Source organism: Rhinolophus sinicus, linkage group LG03, assembly GCF_036562045.2.
Source record: "Rhinolophus sinicus isolate RSC01 linkage group LG03, ASM3656204v1, whole genome shotgun sequence".
NCBI lineage: Eukaryota > Metazoa > Chordata > Mammalia > Chiroptera > Rhinolophidae > Rhinolophus > Rhinolophus sinicus.
The window spans coordinates 109,850,498-109,866,292 of record NC_133753.1 but is presented as its reverse complement, the minus strand read 5'-3'; the positions used below and the strand labels follow the sequence as shown (position 1 = coordinate 109,866,292).

Here is a 15,795-nt window from a genome sequence, read left to right as displayed (position 1 = left end):
TATCTATCTATCTATCTATCTATCTATCTATCTATGTATTTATCGACCTATCAATCATCAATCTGGTCCAAATTTCTGGAATGGAGGAAATATTCTATATCTACATTGTTCAATACCGTAACCACTAGACCCTTGTGTCATTTGAGCACTTGACATGTGACCAGTGTAACTGAAAACTGAATCTTATATTTATTAATTTTAATTAATTAAAATTTAAATTTAAACTGTCACATGTGGCTGGTGGCTACCATATTGGACAGCACAACTCTAAACTTTGGATAACATGGGGTATATACTAACTGGAGGTTAAAAAAATTTATAGTTGACTTTACCCCCAACAGCATCATAAAAATCATCATTGGAAAATCAGAACTCTGTAGATATTTCTTACACTTATTTTGTATTGTTTTTGCTTGTGAATTACATGGTTGGGTGGGTACCATGTTTATTTCAGAGGTCTAAGTATCTAAAGGTCCTAGTCTAGTCCCAGTCAAATAAATTAGAATATGCTCAGTTTCTCTCAGGAGAAAATTAAAAAGGAGGCCAATTTGACCATAAGTACTGTTTGCTGAGCATACAGTAGAGGAAAGAGAAGGTACATGTGCTGAGAAAGATGACATTCAGGCAATGATTGAATAAGCATTGATAATTCCACTCACTGGTACCTGTTTTATTATATTTCATGCTGGTCAATGCCCTTGTATTGACACATTCCTCTGCTATTTTTTAATATTAAAATGGAATGTTTATAGAATACAGAGGACAATGAACTATGGATCCTGGTTGTCACACATATATTTCACTGTTCTATCAACTGACAAGGCCTAGAAGCAACAACACCTCAGTATCAAGAGCACATCTAGCACCCAGATCTTGTTTCCTTAATAACATTAAAGAATAAAGGAATCAGGGCTCCTTGAAAGAATGATTGACTCAGAGATTGGGACAGGAACAATATAAAATGAACCCAGAGCATCTTATAGATCCATAAAGTGAGACATGCTTAAAAACAATATTAACCCCACAATGATGGGAGTGTACAGAAGGGACACAGAAGCCAACTGAAAGAGCTCCCAATGGCCAAAGGTGGAACACTTTGAACAAGATAAAGTATTATTGCATTATTTCCCAAAGTATAAAATCAATATCCATGCGTTCATAGTGGTATAAATAAATTGAATAAATGGGGGAGAAAAGACCAATTTCTTTCTGAAAAATTCCAAGTAACTTATGTAGACATTCCACCTTTAAGGAGAGCACAACTCCCCTCTCCTAAGGGGTGGGCAGCACATAATGACTTCATTGCAAAGTGTGCAGTATTGTGTGGAGGGGAGGAACTTTACAGTGGAGAAACCTGGCAAATAAGACCTCAGCCAGGTGACCATGTCTAACATCAACAGTCATAAATCATGTTGTTATCATGTACTCTTGATATGTGATGGGAATAGCACTTTACCTCTGTGGTCTTCCTCTCAAAATTCCTTAAGCCCAACCTAATCATGAGAAGAACTCAATCCTAACTGAGGGACTTTTTACAAAATACCTGACTCAAAAACTCAAGGTCATCAAAAACAAGGAAAATCTAAGAAGTTGTCACAACTAAGAGGAGCCTATGGAAACATGATGACTAAATGTAATATCCTCAGTGAGATATTTTGTGTGAATTCTCTTTTGTGTGAATTCCTAGGCACCGAGCCTCCTATTAGTGTCTCTTTGGGGCATGTAGATTTATTCCTCTGGGGTTTGTTTCCCTGATTAAAATTTGAGATGTGACCCAAATTTTCAGCACAAAAGTCTATTGACAATAATTTCTTTCAACCTAGTAGTTTCTTTCAATAAGTGGTTATTTATCTTGGTGTCACACAGGGCTAGCTGTCAGACATCTGAGGTCATGATGGAGGCAGGTTTCTCACTCAGGTGAAGGCATCTGAAAACTCCGTACACAGACTGTCCACCTGCCACTAATTTCCTCTCTTCAGAAGAGCCAAGGATGCCCTACTTTCAAGTCATCCTGGCTCTGCATCTGACCAAAGTCTACAAGTGGCCCCTCTGCACATGTCTGGAACTCTGCTGGGGTACGCCAACCCTGGCAGAACCACAGGGAAAAGACTCTGCTACTGTTTTAATGCTATCGATTATAATAGGATAGTGCACCACTCCTCTAGCTTTGTGTCTATCTCTGTAGTTTCCGTACACATCTGAGATCATCCATGTTGAAGACATGTGCCCAGGTCTTCTAGTCCCTGATGCCTCTTAAAGGTGTAATCCATACTTCTCGACCTCAGTTGTGCTCACAAATCACCACATCTCTTGAAAATTCAGATTGTGATTCAATCGTTCTAGTGTGGGGTTTGAGATTCTGCATTTCTAATAACCTCCCGGATGCTGCTGATCCAGGGACAGTGCTTTGAGTAACAAGTATCTGTAGCCCAACTGTTCTCTTAAGTTTCTGCAAAATGTTTAAATAAAAGATCCTTTAATGTTTCCCTGCATAAGCCGTAGTATTGCAAACTCTCTCAAAATGTTTCCAAGTATAATGTAGCTAGAATAATGTAAATGTTTCCTGAGGGAGAATGCTAACCCATATTACTTGTAGCTATACTACTTTTGGGTTCTCCAAGAAACATATGAATCACACTGTGTGTGTTACATAAAAATACAATCTCTGAAATTACACATCTGTGTTAGTAGTGATAGTGGCATAACCAGTAACAGATGGCCAAGAATAGGAAAAGCTGGATTAAGACAATTTTTGCCCTTTTCTGGCTCTGTCTGATGTACATCAGCGTACAAACCACTCCCAGTTTGACTGAATTGCTTTTCCAATTTTTCCACTAGGGCTTTGGGAGTTGAATTTAGATTTTTCATCATTGAAACTGTGATAATGTACATTGACCTGCTTATATAAAATGTCTTTCCTTTCCTTTTAGCTTTGTCTGATCTGGAGCTTGTGGCCCAATCTATTGTCTTTATTTTTGCTGGCTATGAGACCACTAGCACTGCTCTTTCCTTCCTGATGTATATTTTGGCCACTCACCCTGAAGTGCAGCAGAAACTGCAGGAGGAGATTGATACAACTTTCCCCAATAAGGTGAGTAGGTGATACCTGGAGAAGGAGGGAGAAAGTGAAGCCTTAGCAGGAATGCCTCCTAACCAGTTACTAGAAGAATTTTCGCAAAGAGCGTACGAGATCTGACAATTAAGTTCGCAAACTTGTTGCAATGATGTTGCTAACCTTTTTTGATATCAGAGGGATTATTCATTATGAATTTGTACCAAGTGGACAAACGGTTAACCAAGCTTACTATTTGGAAGTACTAAAAGGCTGCGTGAAAAAAGTTAGACAACCTGAACTTTTCACCAATAATTCATGGCTCTTGTATCATGACAGTGCACCGGCTCACACGACACTGTCTGTGAGGGAGTTTTTAGCCAGTAAACAAATAACAGCATTGGAACACCCTCCCTACTCACCTGATCTGTCCCAATGACTTCTTTCTTTATCCAAAGATAAAGGAAATATTGAAAGGAAGACATTTTTATGACATTCAGGACATCAAGGGTAATATGATGACAGCTCTGATGGCCATTTCAGAAAGAGTTCCAAAATCGCTTTGAAGGGTGGATTAGGTGCTAGCATCGGTGCATAGCTTCCCAAGGGTTGTATTTTGAAGGTGACAGTAGTGATATTCAGCAATGAGGTATGTAGCAATTTTTCTAGGATGAGTTCGCGACCTTAATTGTCTGACCTCGTGAGCATCAGCTCTTTCAGCTGGACTATTTAGGAAAAGTGTAAAGAAACAAAAGCAAATGGAAAAACACAGGTAATGTATGCTTTTCACAGATATATAAGATCTTTGAAAGAATTGCTTATCATGGCATATCAGTTATCTGTTACCACAATAATGTTAATTAAAAATTTTTTAAAAACCTCAGTGGCAATTTCTTGCCCAAGTGTATTGATAGATATCTCTGATGATATTGGTGGGACTTGCTTTATTCTGGCTATTGGCTGGTCCAGACTAAACTTGGCTAAGCTGGCTGGGCTGACTAACATACACACATGCTCCACGTGACTCCCATACTCCAGAAAGTTAGCCTGCGTGTGTTTTTCTAAGGTCATGGCAGAGGGCAGGAGCAAGAAACTCAATCATAGAGGTACCTTTCAGAATCTGCCTGCATCACATGTAGCCAACATTCCTTTGGTTCAAAACAAACCACATGGCCAAGCCCAGCATCATAAGGGAAGAGTCCACAGAGTTAGACGGCAAAGGACATGGACATAAAGGGGTGGAGAATTGGCACTAGTAGTGCTATGTAGCACCCTGGGCAAACTTTGCAGACTAGGAGAAGCCTGATATACAGGAAAGAGCATAGAGTAGGAAGTAGGAGACATGAATTTGAGTTCAGACTGTGGTTTTGGATAAGTCTTATGACCTTTCTGAGTTATAGATCCTTCAGATATAGTGTAAAGATTTTAAGGCCTATCTAAATTAGAGATTATTTTTCTTCTCTGGGAAAGCTCATATTAGGATTCTTTTGATTGCAATAAGACGGAAAAATCACTAAGAGACACAGACTACCTAAAGCATTGTATCCTGCCTTTTGTATAGTAGTAATTGCAAAGAAATAAAAACACTAGAGGTAAAATTTGCTTCTTACTGTATATGTCTATTCTAAATGCCTTGTATTTATAAATGAAATTAATCTTCAAATATTCTGTATTAGTCAGTATAGTCTAGGCTCTGTAACAGATTGGCCCTCACATCTGAATTGCTTTATGTAACAAAAGTTTACTTCTAACTCACATTTGCATGTCCAACGTGGCTTGTTAGTGGAGGATAGGAGGGGGCCTCTCTGTTCCACATTGTTACCCGAAAATATACCATGTTTCCCTGAAAATAAGACCGGGTCTTATATTACTTTTTGCTCCATTAGGCCTTATTTTCAGAAGATGTCTTTATTTTTTCATGTACAACAATCTATGTTTATTCAAATACAGTCATGTCATCTTCTTCTGGAACATCCTCATAGTATCCTAAATGCATCCGTCTGGCTGAGATGTTAACTTAAGCTTATTTTCAGGGTAGGTCTTATTTTTGGGGAAACACGGTAGGTAAAAGAGGTTCCACTTTATTGCAGATGCACTGTCTGGAACACGATGCCTTCATGTGGCTGGGAAATGAAAAACTAGCGTGTTGCTCATTGGAGTTTCAAATGTTTTGGCCTCCAACTGACATATACCACTTCGGCTCACAGCCCGTTCACAAAGTTGGTTTCCCTAACTTCATGTGTCCTTGGAGATATGGGAGACTACAAGGCTATTGGGTGAGCAGTGAGTGTCTCTGCCACACAAGCCTATGAAGAGCCAGCTCTAACTATCTCCACGTAACATATCAGAACACTGAGCTATGGAGAGATGAAGTCGTTTTCATCCACTAGTCACACAGCTAGAGGTTAAGACCAGTATATGAACCAGGGTGTCTAGCTCCTGAGTCCAACTCTTATCCTCTACAATATTGCCTCTTCAGTGTGACACCAAGTGATAACCACCTATTGCCCACAGAGTTTTCAGATCTCTGCTGAAACTGGAATGCTTTGTGGTGTGAAGAGACTGGCCTCTGGGGCTGGAGAGGCTTATTTGAGGTCTTCCAAGCTTGCAGTCAAGCCCTGAAGTGACAATTAGGAGATGTGGGGCTGGCCTGGTGGCTCAGGCAGTTGGAGCTCTGTGCTCCTAATGCTGAAGGTTGCCGGTTCGACTTCTTGAATCCCGCAAGGGATGGTGGGCTGCGCCCCCTGCAACTGACAACAGCAACTGGACCTGGAGCTGAGCTGTGCCCTCCACAACTACAATTGAAAGGACAACAACTTGACATGGAAAAATCCTGGAAATACACACTGTTCCCCAATAAAGTCCTGTTCTCCTTCCCCAATAAAATCTTTAAAAAAAAAAAAAAACACTAAAAAAAAACCAATCAGGAGATTGTTCCAGTGAGACAGCATGGGGCTGAGTGGGGTCCATCTCTTTATAACTTTCCCTAGAATGAAATTGTGGACCTTGGTAGCATCCAGCTAAACCCTCCTTTTGTCAAATAGGGAATTTCTTATTTTATACATCCTCTTTCCTTGTACACATGTGAAGCCTCTCTTTTGAAAGGAAACAGTGACTGGCACATTTCACCAAGAGTAAGGGCCATAGTTTATTAGTTACACTTGTTCACCCGTGAAGGAAAATTGCTACATGGTCATGTGTAATGATTTTGGGTCCTGTTTAGGGAATTGTCCAAATAGTCCCATAGTCATAACTACTCCACACATGTCAGTGGGCCATTGAGTAGGTCAAAGGACATAACAGATATTAAAATGCCTGTAAATCCTAAGTTTCTTTACCAAAATAAGTTGTTATTTGGAGCTCCTAACAGTTCAGGAGTACTGCATAGAGTGACTTGAAAGTTGATCCCAAATCTCCATTTATCAAAATCTGTTTCTTTCTTCCCAGGCACCTCCCATGTATGATGCCCTGATACAGATGGAATATCTTGACATGGTGTTGAATGAAACTCTCAGATTATTCCCAATTCTTGGAAGAATTGAGAGGGTCTGTAAAAAGGATGTAGAAATCAAGGGGGTGCTCATTCCCAAAGGGACAGTGGTGATGGTGCCAAACTTTGTTCTGCAACGAGACTCAACATTCTGGCCAGAGCCTGAGGAATTCCATCCTGAAAGGTACTGGGCTTCATGGAGAGAGAACCCACCCTGACGCAGGCTGGTTGGAGCATGTTCTGATGTCTGTTAGTAAGATGACAATGTGTGCTTGTACAATAATTGATTTCTACTTCTTTTTATTTTAACAAGTTTGTTTACTTATTGTAAGTGTGATTATTGTTTGTGGTCAAAATTTTACAAACTCTAGGCTAGAAGAAACCTGTGTCTGTCCACAGTCCCACCACCCTAAGACAGGCCTCATTAAGAATGTGGTGTATATCATATTGACATTTTTCTGAGCATATATTTTTTAAGTTAAAATGGTCATATATTTTCTTTTATTTTGAACTGCTTACTTTATTTAACAGTAAAGTAAAAACAGCATCCTGTTATATATACAATCATATATAGGTATATATAAACCATCATATACATATTTGTGTATGTGATTATATGCATAGGCCATAATTTACTTAACCACCATCTGATTTTAGGAACATAGGTTTTTTTTCTTTAAGTTTTTCTGTGCTGGACTCTTTAGCTCTCTGAGTTTACCACAATTTTCCCACATTCTATTTTTTTACACACTGGCCATCGTTCCTGTAGCATTATTGTGAGAGTGCAGGCTGAGAACCTGACAGGTCCTCATCCCTGATGGTTTAAGCCGCCTCATTGAGGGTGGAGGGGAACACAGGTCCCCCGGTACCTCTGTGGCTACTGTCCTGTGGCAGCTCCCTCCTACTCTCAGTAAATGTGACTCTTCAAAGCAAACTCATCTATTCTCTATACGTCTGAGACACTCTTTGGGAGGACAGAGGGAGTCTTTAGCAGGCTCTCCTGGGAATTCAGAACCAAGGTCTGGCTTTGGGTACAGCTTGAACTCTGGAAAGAGCTGATATTTCCCATTTATTGTATTGGTGAGCAAAATTGGAATGAACTAATAGAGGCACTAGCTGGGATCCAGACTTTTATCAGCTCGACTGTACCATCCCTAATGGCAGGGACCTTGTCTCGTTTGCCATAATGTCCTCAGCTCCAGCGTAGAGCCGACACATGATACTTATTGAAAGAAGAAGCTAGAATTGACCAAGTGCTCCGTTTCCTGGACCAGGGCCACTCTGTGCTTCCTCCAAGCTCAGCACTTTTGCTCACTGTAGTTTTATGAACATGAAACCAGAGATCCTTACTGTACTTCTCTTTTTTATTAAATGTATTGAGCTAACTTAGTATATAAATTTAAGGGGTACATCTTTATAATACATCTGTAGACTCTATTGTGTGCTCTCTATCTGAAGGTTAGTCTCCTTCTGTCACTTTGTATCTCACCCTTTTTACCCTTTTATTCCTCCCCCCATTCTACTTCCCTTCTGGTAACCACCATTTTGTTAACTGTATCTTTTTGTTTGTTTGTCTTGTTCATTCGTTTGTTGCTTTTGTTTCATACCCACATATGAGTGAAATCATGCTGTTCTTGTCCTTTACTGTCTGATTGATTTCACTTAGCCTAATACACTCAAGATCCATCATATTGTCATAAATAGCAACATTTCATCTTTTTTATGGCTTAGTTTATTCCATTGTATATAAGTACCACATCTTTATCCAATAATCCATTAAAGGATACACGGGTTGTTTCAATGTCTTGGTTATTGCAAATAATGATGCAATGAACATAGGGGATTCACATATCTTTATGAATAAGTGTTTACAAATTATTCAGGTAGATACCCAGAAGAGAGATTGCCGGGTCATATGGTAGCTCTATTCTTAATTTATTTAGGAGCCTCCATATTGTTTTCCATAGTGGTTGCACAAGTCTATATTCACACAGGGAGTGTACAAGGGTTCTCTTTTCTTCACATCTTCTCCAACATTTCTTGTGGTTGTTTTTTTGTCTTATTGATAGCCTTCTAACAGGAGTGACGTAGTGTATCACCATACTTTTTTTTTTTGGCATATATTTCTTTTATTTAGATATACATAGAAGAACACGTCCTCCCATTTTACAAAAAAAAAAAAATCCTGTTTTTTGTTTATTTTATTTTATTAGTTTCAGGTGTACAAAGCAGCATAATAATTAGACATTTACACCCCTCACAAAATAACACCCCTCCCCCAAGTTCCTACCCCTCTGACATCTTATATACCTGTTATAATACCATTGACTATTTTCCTTATGCTATACTCCACCTCCCGTGACTGTGTGTATATATATATATTTCAGCTTCCATTGTACAGTGTATTGGTCAGGCATCTACACAGTCTATGAAGTGATCCCCTTGATAAGTTCAGTACCTACCATCTGGCACCTTACATAATCTTTACAACATTGTTGATTATATTCCTCATACTATATTTTATATCCCCATGACTATGTTGTGTCTACTAATTTGCTCTTTCTAATCCCTTCATCCTATCATTATACTTTTCATTTACATTTCCCTTACAGCTAGTGATGTTGAGCATTTTTTCATACATCTGTTGGCAATCTTGTACCTCTCTTTGATTCATTCAATCATCAAACAGAGAATAACTGCTTACCTGTGTCAGAAAGTGGGCCAGGCAGTGAGAAATCCAAATGTTAAAAAAAAGATGCCTAATATGGAGTATTTTTGACATATACACAAGTATGTGTGTATTTGACATATATAGAAGCATTTTTTTATAGACAGAAGTCTCTGGAAGATTTTTAACACATCTATGTGTACCATTGCATTCCTAACAGACTTCAACCCATGTCCACTACCCCATCCACATGTCATTGCCACCCTCCTCCTGAACCAATGTTATTTTTTTTAATTAAAGTTTATTGGGGTGACAATGGTTAGTAGAGTTACACGATTTTCAGGTGTGCAATTCTGTAATACATCTGTATACCACATTGTGTGTTCACCATCCAGAGTCAGTTCTCTTTCCATCACCAAGAAACAAAAACTCATAGGCACAGACAATAGTTTAGTGGTTACTAGAAGGTAAAGGGGAAGCAGGGTAGTAGATGAGGGTAAAAGGGATGCGATGTTTTTTAAACACCATCTGTAAATATTCCAATGCCTCCAAAATATAAGGACTTTTTAAAAAATACATAACTACAAGCCATGATCACTTTCCAAAATCCACATTTTTCCTTATTCAAATATTGAGGAATCAAATTTGAATAGAACATAGGTTTAACATTCGAGGAATTTATAGCCCAGCGGAACAGACAGACAAGGAAATCGGTGATTAGAGTAGAGTAGCATCATATGCCCATGAAAATCATCTGATTTATGCTATTTTATGGGACAGAGAGGGACAGAAGCTGAGAGACCAGGGGAGGGGAAGGGAAGAAAGTGAAGAAAAAGGAAGGAAAGTGGAGAGAAGGGAAAGAAAAAAATAACAATTTAACTAATGAGAAGCATTATTCCTGCTTCCTTCCTCCCTGAGCATGTGACCAACATGAGTTTGAGTGGAGGCAGGAACCCACTTTTCCTTCCATCAGTCTCATTTCCTCCTTGCGGTTTAGAGTGTGAACATGTCACCACACTGAATGTAATTTTAGTGTTTAAAGATAAATTTTCCTTTAAATAACACTCATTTCATGTCTTCAATGAGACTGAAAGCTCCTATAGCCTAAGGAGAATGGGAAGGACCTGTAGCTTACAATTCTCACTGCAAAATAATCACAGCAGCATCTCAATGACTAGCCCCCGGAAGCATCCTGTGTACCTCTGGTTAAGGAGTCTGAGCGAGAACCCCAAACATGTGAGGGTTGTGGTGTTATATTTCATTAACTTGTTTCCATCTACTGTTGTGGAACCAGGTTCAGTAAGGAGAACAAGGACAGCATAAATCCTTACATATACCTGCCCTTTGGAACTGGACCCCGAAACTGCATCGGCATGAGGTTCGCTCTCATGAACATGAAACTTGCTGTCGTCAGAGTCCTGCAGAATTTCTCCTTCAAACCTTGCAAAGAAACACAGGTCAGACAGTTAACTTTCTGCGTGCATAGTGCTGTATTGGGAGAGTTTTCTTACTGGGGGATATATATGCATATGTATTATGAATGTGCTCATTCACTGTTTGGTAACTTAGTCTCATGTGCAGCCAAAGTTGAGAATCACTGATTAAAGCCTTTTTGCCAGATGTGAAGGATTCCCACAGTCCAAGGCCATTCTGGCTACTTAACCCCACCTCCTGGGAGCCCCCTTGCACTCAAGCTGGGCTCCTTTTATATCTGAATAAAAACTCTGTGATGTTCTTCTCTCTCTCCTCCCCATTCTGTTCTCACCCTTCAAGTCCTAGTTCAAATCCCCAAGCCCCTCTAGGAGCCGTCCCCATCTAGTCCAGAGCCCGTTCTCTCCTCTGCTCTGTTATTGCTCACTGCAGGCTGGTATCGTTAGTTGTATCACCTCACCTAATACTTTGTCGTTAAATCATCCAGTCTGGTTCTCTATTTCTTTCTACCTAAGAAAGGTACAAAGCACCTCATTTTGTTCCTTACATAAATTCCCTTGCACTCATGCAAGAGATGCTTAAGGAATGATTTGCAGTTCATGTAGAGCTCTTGGATATAAATTTAAAAACTTATTTTGAAAACTTTAACAAATAATATTTGCAATGTGCATTTTGTATGAGTGTTGGTGTGTTTACAGGGGAAATATGTACATGCAATTTTTTAATAAATTAAAGTTTATTGGGGTAACAATGGTTAGTAAAGTTACATAGGTTTCAGGTGTACAATTCTGTATTACATCATCTATATAACACATTTTGTGTTCACCACCCAGAGTCAGTTCTCTTTCCATCACCATATATTTGATCCCTTTTACCCTCATCTACCACACCTCTCCCCCTTTACCCTCTGGTAACCACTAAACTATTGTCTGTGTCTGTGAGTTTTTGTTTCTTCATCTGTTTCTCTTGTTCTTTTGTTGCTTTCAGTTTTATATCCCACATATCAGTAAAATCATACGGTTCTTGACTTTTTCTGTCTGACTTATTTTGCTTAGCATTATAATCTCAAGATCCATCCATGTTGTCACAAATGGCACTATTTCATCTTTTCTTAGGGCAGAATATATACCACATCTTCTTTATCCAATCACTTATGAAAGGACACTTTGTTTCCATGTCTTGGCCACCAAAAATAAAGTTGCAATGAACATCGGAACACATATATATTTATGAATAAATGTTTTCAGATTTTTGGGGTTTATACCCAGGAGAGGGATTGCTGGGTCATACGGTAATTCTATTAATTTTTTTAGGAACTCCACACTTCCTTCCATAGCAGCTGCACCAATCTACATTCCCACCAACAGTGTATGAGGGTTCTTTTTTCTCCACAGCCTCTCCAATATTTGTTGTTATTTGCCTTGTTGATGATAGCCATTCTAGCTGGTGTGAGGTGATATCTCATTGTGGTTTTTATCTGCATTTCTCTGATGATTAGTGATGTTGAGCTTTTTTTCATATGTCTATTTGCCATTTGTATGTCCTCTTTGGAGGAATTTCTATTTCGGTCCTCTGCCCATTTTTTAATTGGATTGTTTGAGGGTTTTTGTTGTTGTTGTTGAGTTGTATGAGTTCCTTATATATTTTGGATATTAGCCCCTATCAGAGGCATTGTTTGCAAATATCTTCTCCCACTCAGTTGGTTTCCTCTTTATTTTGTCGATGATTTTTTTGCTGTGCAGAAGCTTTTTAGTTTGATATAATCCCATTCATTTATTTTAACCTTTACTTCCCTTGCCTTGAGGTCAAATTCATAAAATCCTCTTTGACCCCAAAGTCCATAAGTTTAGTACCTATGTTTTCTTCTATGCAGTTTATTGTTTCAGGTCTTATGTTCAGGTTTTTGATCCATTTTGAGTTAATTTTGGTATACAGTGACAGCAGTCTAGATTCATTCTTTTGCACATGGCTTTCCAATTCTCCCAGCACCATTTATTGAAGAGGCTGTCCTTTCTCCATTGTATGTTTTCGGCTTTTTTGTCAAAAATTATGTGTCCATATTTATGTGGGTTTATTTCTGGGTCTTCAGTTCTATTCCATTGGTCTGTGTGGCTGCTTTTCTGCCAATACCACACTGTTTTGATTATTGTTGCCCTGTAGTACAAGCTGAAGTCAGGGAGTGTGATACCTCCAGCATTATTCTTTTTCCTTAGGATTGCTTTGGTTATTTGGAGTCTTTTGTGGTTTCATGCAAATCTGATGATTTTTTTTGTTCTCTTTTGATTTTGATGGGAATTGCATTAAATCTGTATATTGCTTTGGGTGATATGGCCATTTTAATTATGTTGATTCTTCCAATCCATGAAAATAGAATATCTTTCTATTTCTTTGTGTGTTCTTCAATTTCTTTTAAAAATGTCTTGTAGTTTTCAGCATATAGGTCTTTCACATCCTTGGTTAAGTTTATTCCTAGGTATTTTATTATTTTTGTTGCAATTGCAAAAGGAATTATTTTTTTTATTTCTTTTTCGGGAAGTTCATTGTTAGTATATAGGAATGCAATGGATTTTTGTGTGTTGATTTTATAGTCAGCAACTTTACTGTATTTGTTTATTGTTTCTAATAGCTTTTGGTGTAGTCTTTAGGGTTTTCTATGTATAGCATCATGTCGTCTGCAAAAAGTGACAATTTAACTTCTTCATTCCCCATTTGGATGCCTTTTACAGTGGCACCTCAGTTTTCGAACATAATCCGTTCCGGAAGACCGTTTGAGTTCTGAAACGTTCGAAAACCGAGGCACAGTTTCCCCATAGAAAGTAATGCAAAATGGATTAATCCATTCCAGACCTTTAAAATCAACTCCTAAAACTGCAAATTTAGCATGAATTTTACTATCTAAATGATACTATAGATCCATAAAATTTACGGTGTTCGTAAACTGAAATGTTTGTCAATGGAGACGTTCAAAAACTGAGGTACCGCTGTATTTTTTTCTCTTGCCTGATTGCTCTGGCTAGGACTTCCAACACTATGTTGAAAAACAGAGGTGATATGAGACAGCCCTGTCTTGTTCCTGAACATAGAGCAAAGTGCTACAGTTTTTCACTGTTAATTATGACATTAGCTGAGGTTTGGTCACATATGGCCTCTATACCTATTTTATTAAGTGTTTTAATTATAAATGGATGTTGTGTCTTGTCAAATGTTTTTTCTGCATTTATTGATATAATCATGTGATTTTTGTCCTTTATTGTTTATGTGGTGTATCATATTGCGTATGTTGAACAATTCTTGTGCCCCTAGGATGAACCCCACTTGGTCATGATGTATAATCTTTTTAATGCATTGTTACATTCAATTTGCTAGAATTTCGTTTAGGATTTTTGCATCTGTATTCATCAGAAATATTGGTCTGTAATTTTCTTTTTTTGTGTTATCCTTACCAGGTTTTGGCATCAGGGTAATGTTGGCCTCGTAAAATGAGTTAGGAAGTATTTTCTCTTCTTCAATTTTTTGGAACAGTTTGAGCAGGATTGGTATTAGATCCTCTTTGAATGTTTGGTAGGATTCACTAGTGAAGCCATCTGGTCCCGAACTTTTGCTTTTGGGAAGGTTTAAGATCACTGATTTAATTTCCTTACTGTTTATCAATCTATTTAGATTTTCTTATTCTTTGTGATTCAGCCGAGGAAGGCTATATGTTTCTAAGAACATGTCCATTTCTTCTAGGTTATTGAATTTTGTGGCTTATAGTCCTTCATAGTATTCTTGGATGATCCTTTGTATTTCTGTGGCATCCATGGTAACTTCCCCACTTCATTTCTGATTTTGTTTGTCTTTTCTCTTTTTATCTTAGTGAGTCTAGCCAAGGGTTTGTTAATTTTATTAATCTTTTCAAAGAACCAGCTCTTTGTTGCATTAATTTTTTCCTACAGTCTTTTTGTTCTCTATTTCATTTAGTTCTGCTCTGATTTTTATTATTTTCTTCCTTCTGCTGACTTTGGGTTTCATTTGTTCTTCCTTTTCCAGTTCTTTAAGGTGTAATGTGAGGTTATTTATCTAGGATTTTTCGTCTTTCTTGAGATAGGCCTGTAGTGATATAAATTTCCCTCTAAAAACTGCTTTCACTGCATCCCAAAAATTTTGGTAGGATGTGTTTTCAATTCTCATTTGTTTCTATGCATATTTTGATCTCTCCTCTTATTTCTTCTTTGACCCAGTTATTCTTTAAAAGTATGATGTTTAATCTCCACATATTTGTGTTTTTCCCTGCTTTCTTTTTGTAGTTGATATCTAATTTCAAGGCCTTGCAATCAGAGAATATGCTTGGTATGATTTCAATATCCTTAAACTTGCTGAGGCTAATTTTATGTCCCAATATATGGTCTATCCTTGAGAATGTTCCGTGTACACTAGAAAAAAATGTACATTCTGATGTTCTAGGATGAAGTGCTCTATAAATGTCAATTATGTCCATTTCATCTAATGTGTCATTTAGAGCTGATATTTATTTAGTTTCTATTTGGATGACCTATCTATAGCTGTCAATTATATAGTATGTCCCCTATGATAATTGCATTTTGGTCAATTTCTCCCTTTAGTTCTGTTACTAGTTGCTTTGTATATTTCGGTGCTCTCTGATTAGGGGCGTAAATATTGATGACTGTTATGTCTTCTTGTTGTATAGTCCCCTTTATCATTATGAAATGTCCATCTTTGTCTCTTGTTACCTTTTTTATCCTGAAGTCTGTTTCATCTGATATAAGTATGTTATGCCAGCTTTTCTCTGAATACCATTTGCTTAGAGTGTAAATTTCCATCCTCTCACATTGAGTCTATATATTTGTCCTTGTAGCTGAGATGTGTCTCTTGGAGGCAGCATACTGTTGGATTTAGTTTTTTTATTTAATCTGCTACTCTGTGCTTTTTATTGGTGAGTTCAGTCCATTTACATTTAGGGTGATTATTGAGGATTTTCTATCATTGTACCTTTTGTTTTCTGGTAGGACAGTGTCCCCATTGTTTCTTTGCCTTTTTGTTGATGTCTGTTATTTTGGTGTGGTGGTATTCTATGATTTTTCCCTCTGTTTATTCTTTTTTTATGTTATATATTTCATTCTGGATTTTTATTAGTGGTTACAATTAAGTTTATGT

General features: G+C 37.9%; 1 protein-coding gene across 2 annotated transcripts in view; it reads left to right on the top strand.

The window, feature by feature from the left end:
* The window catches only part of LOC109438051 (cytochrome P450 3A12), a 55,152-nt gene that overhangs the window by 35,631 nt on the left and 3,726 nt on the right, over nt 1-15,795 (top strand). For both annotated transcript variants that reach the window (XM_074328512.1, XM_074328511.1), the window contains exons 10-12: nt 2,931-3,091; nt 6,500-6,726; nt 10,505-10,667. In XM_074328512.1, coding sequence (XP_074184613.1) covers nt 2,931-3,091; nt 6,500-6,726; nt 10,505-10,667 — 551 coding nt within the window. The remainder of the gene's footprint in view (nt 1-2,930; nt 3,092-6,499; nt 6,727-10,504; nt 10,668-15,795) is intronic.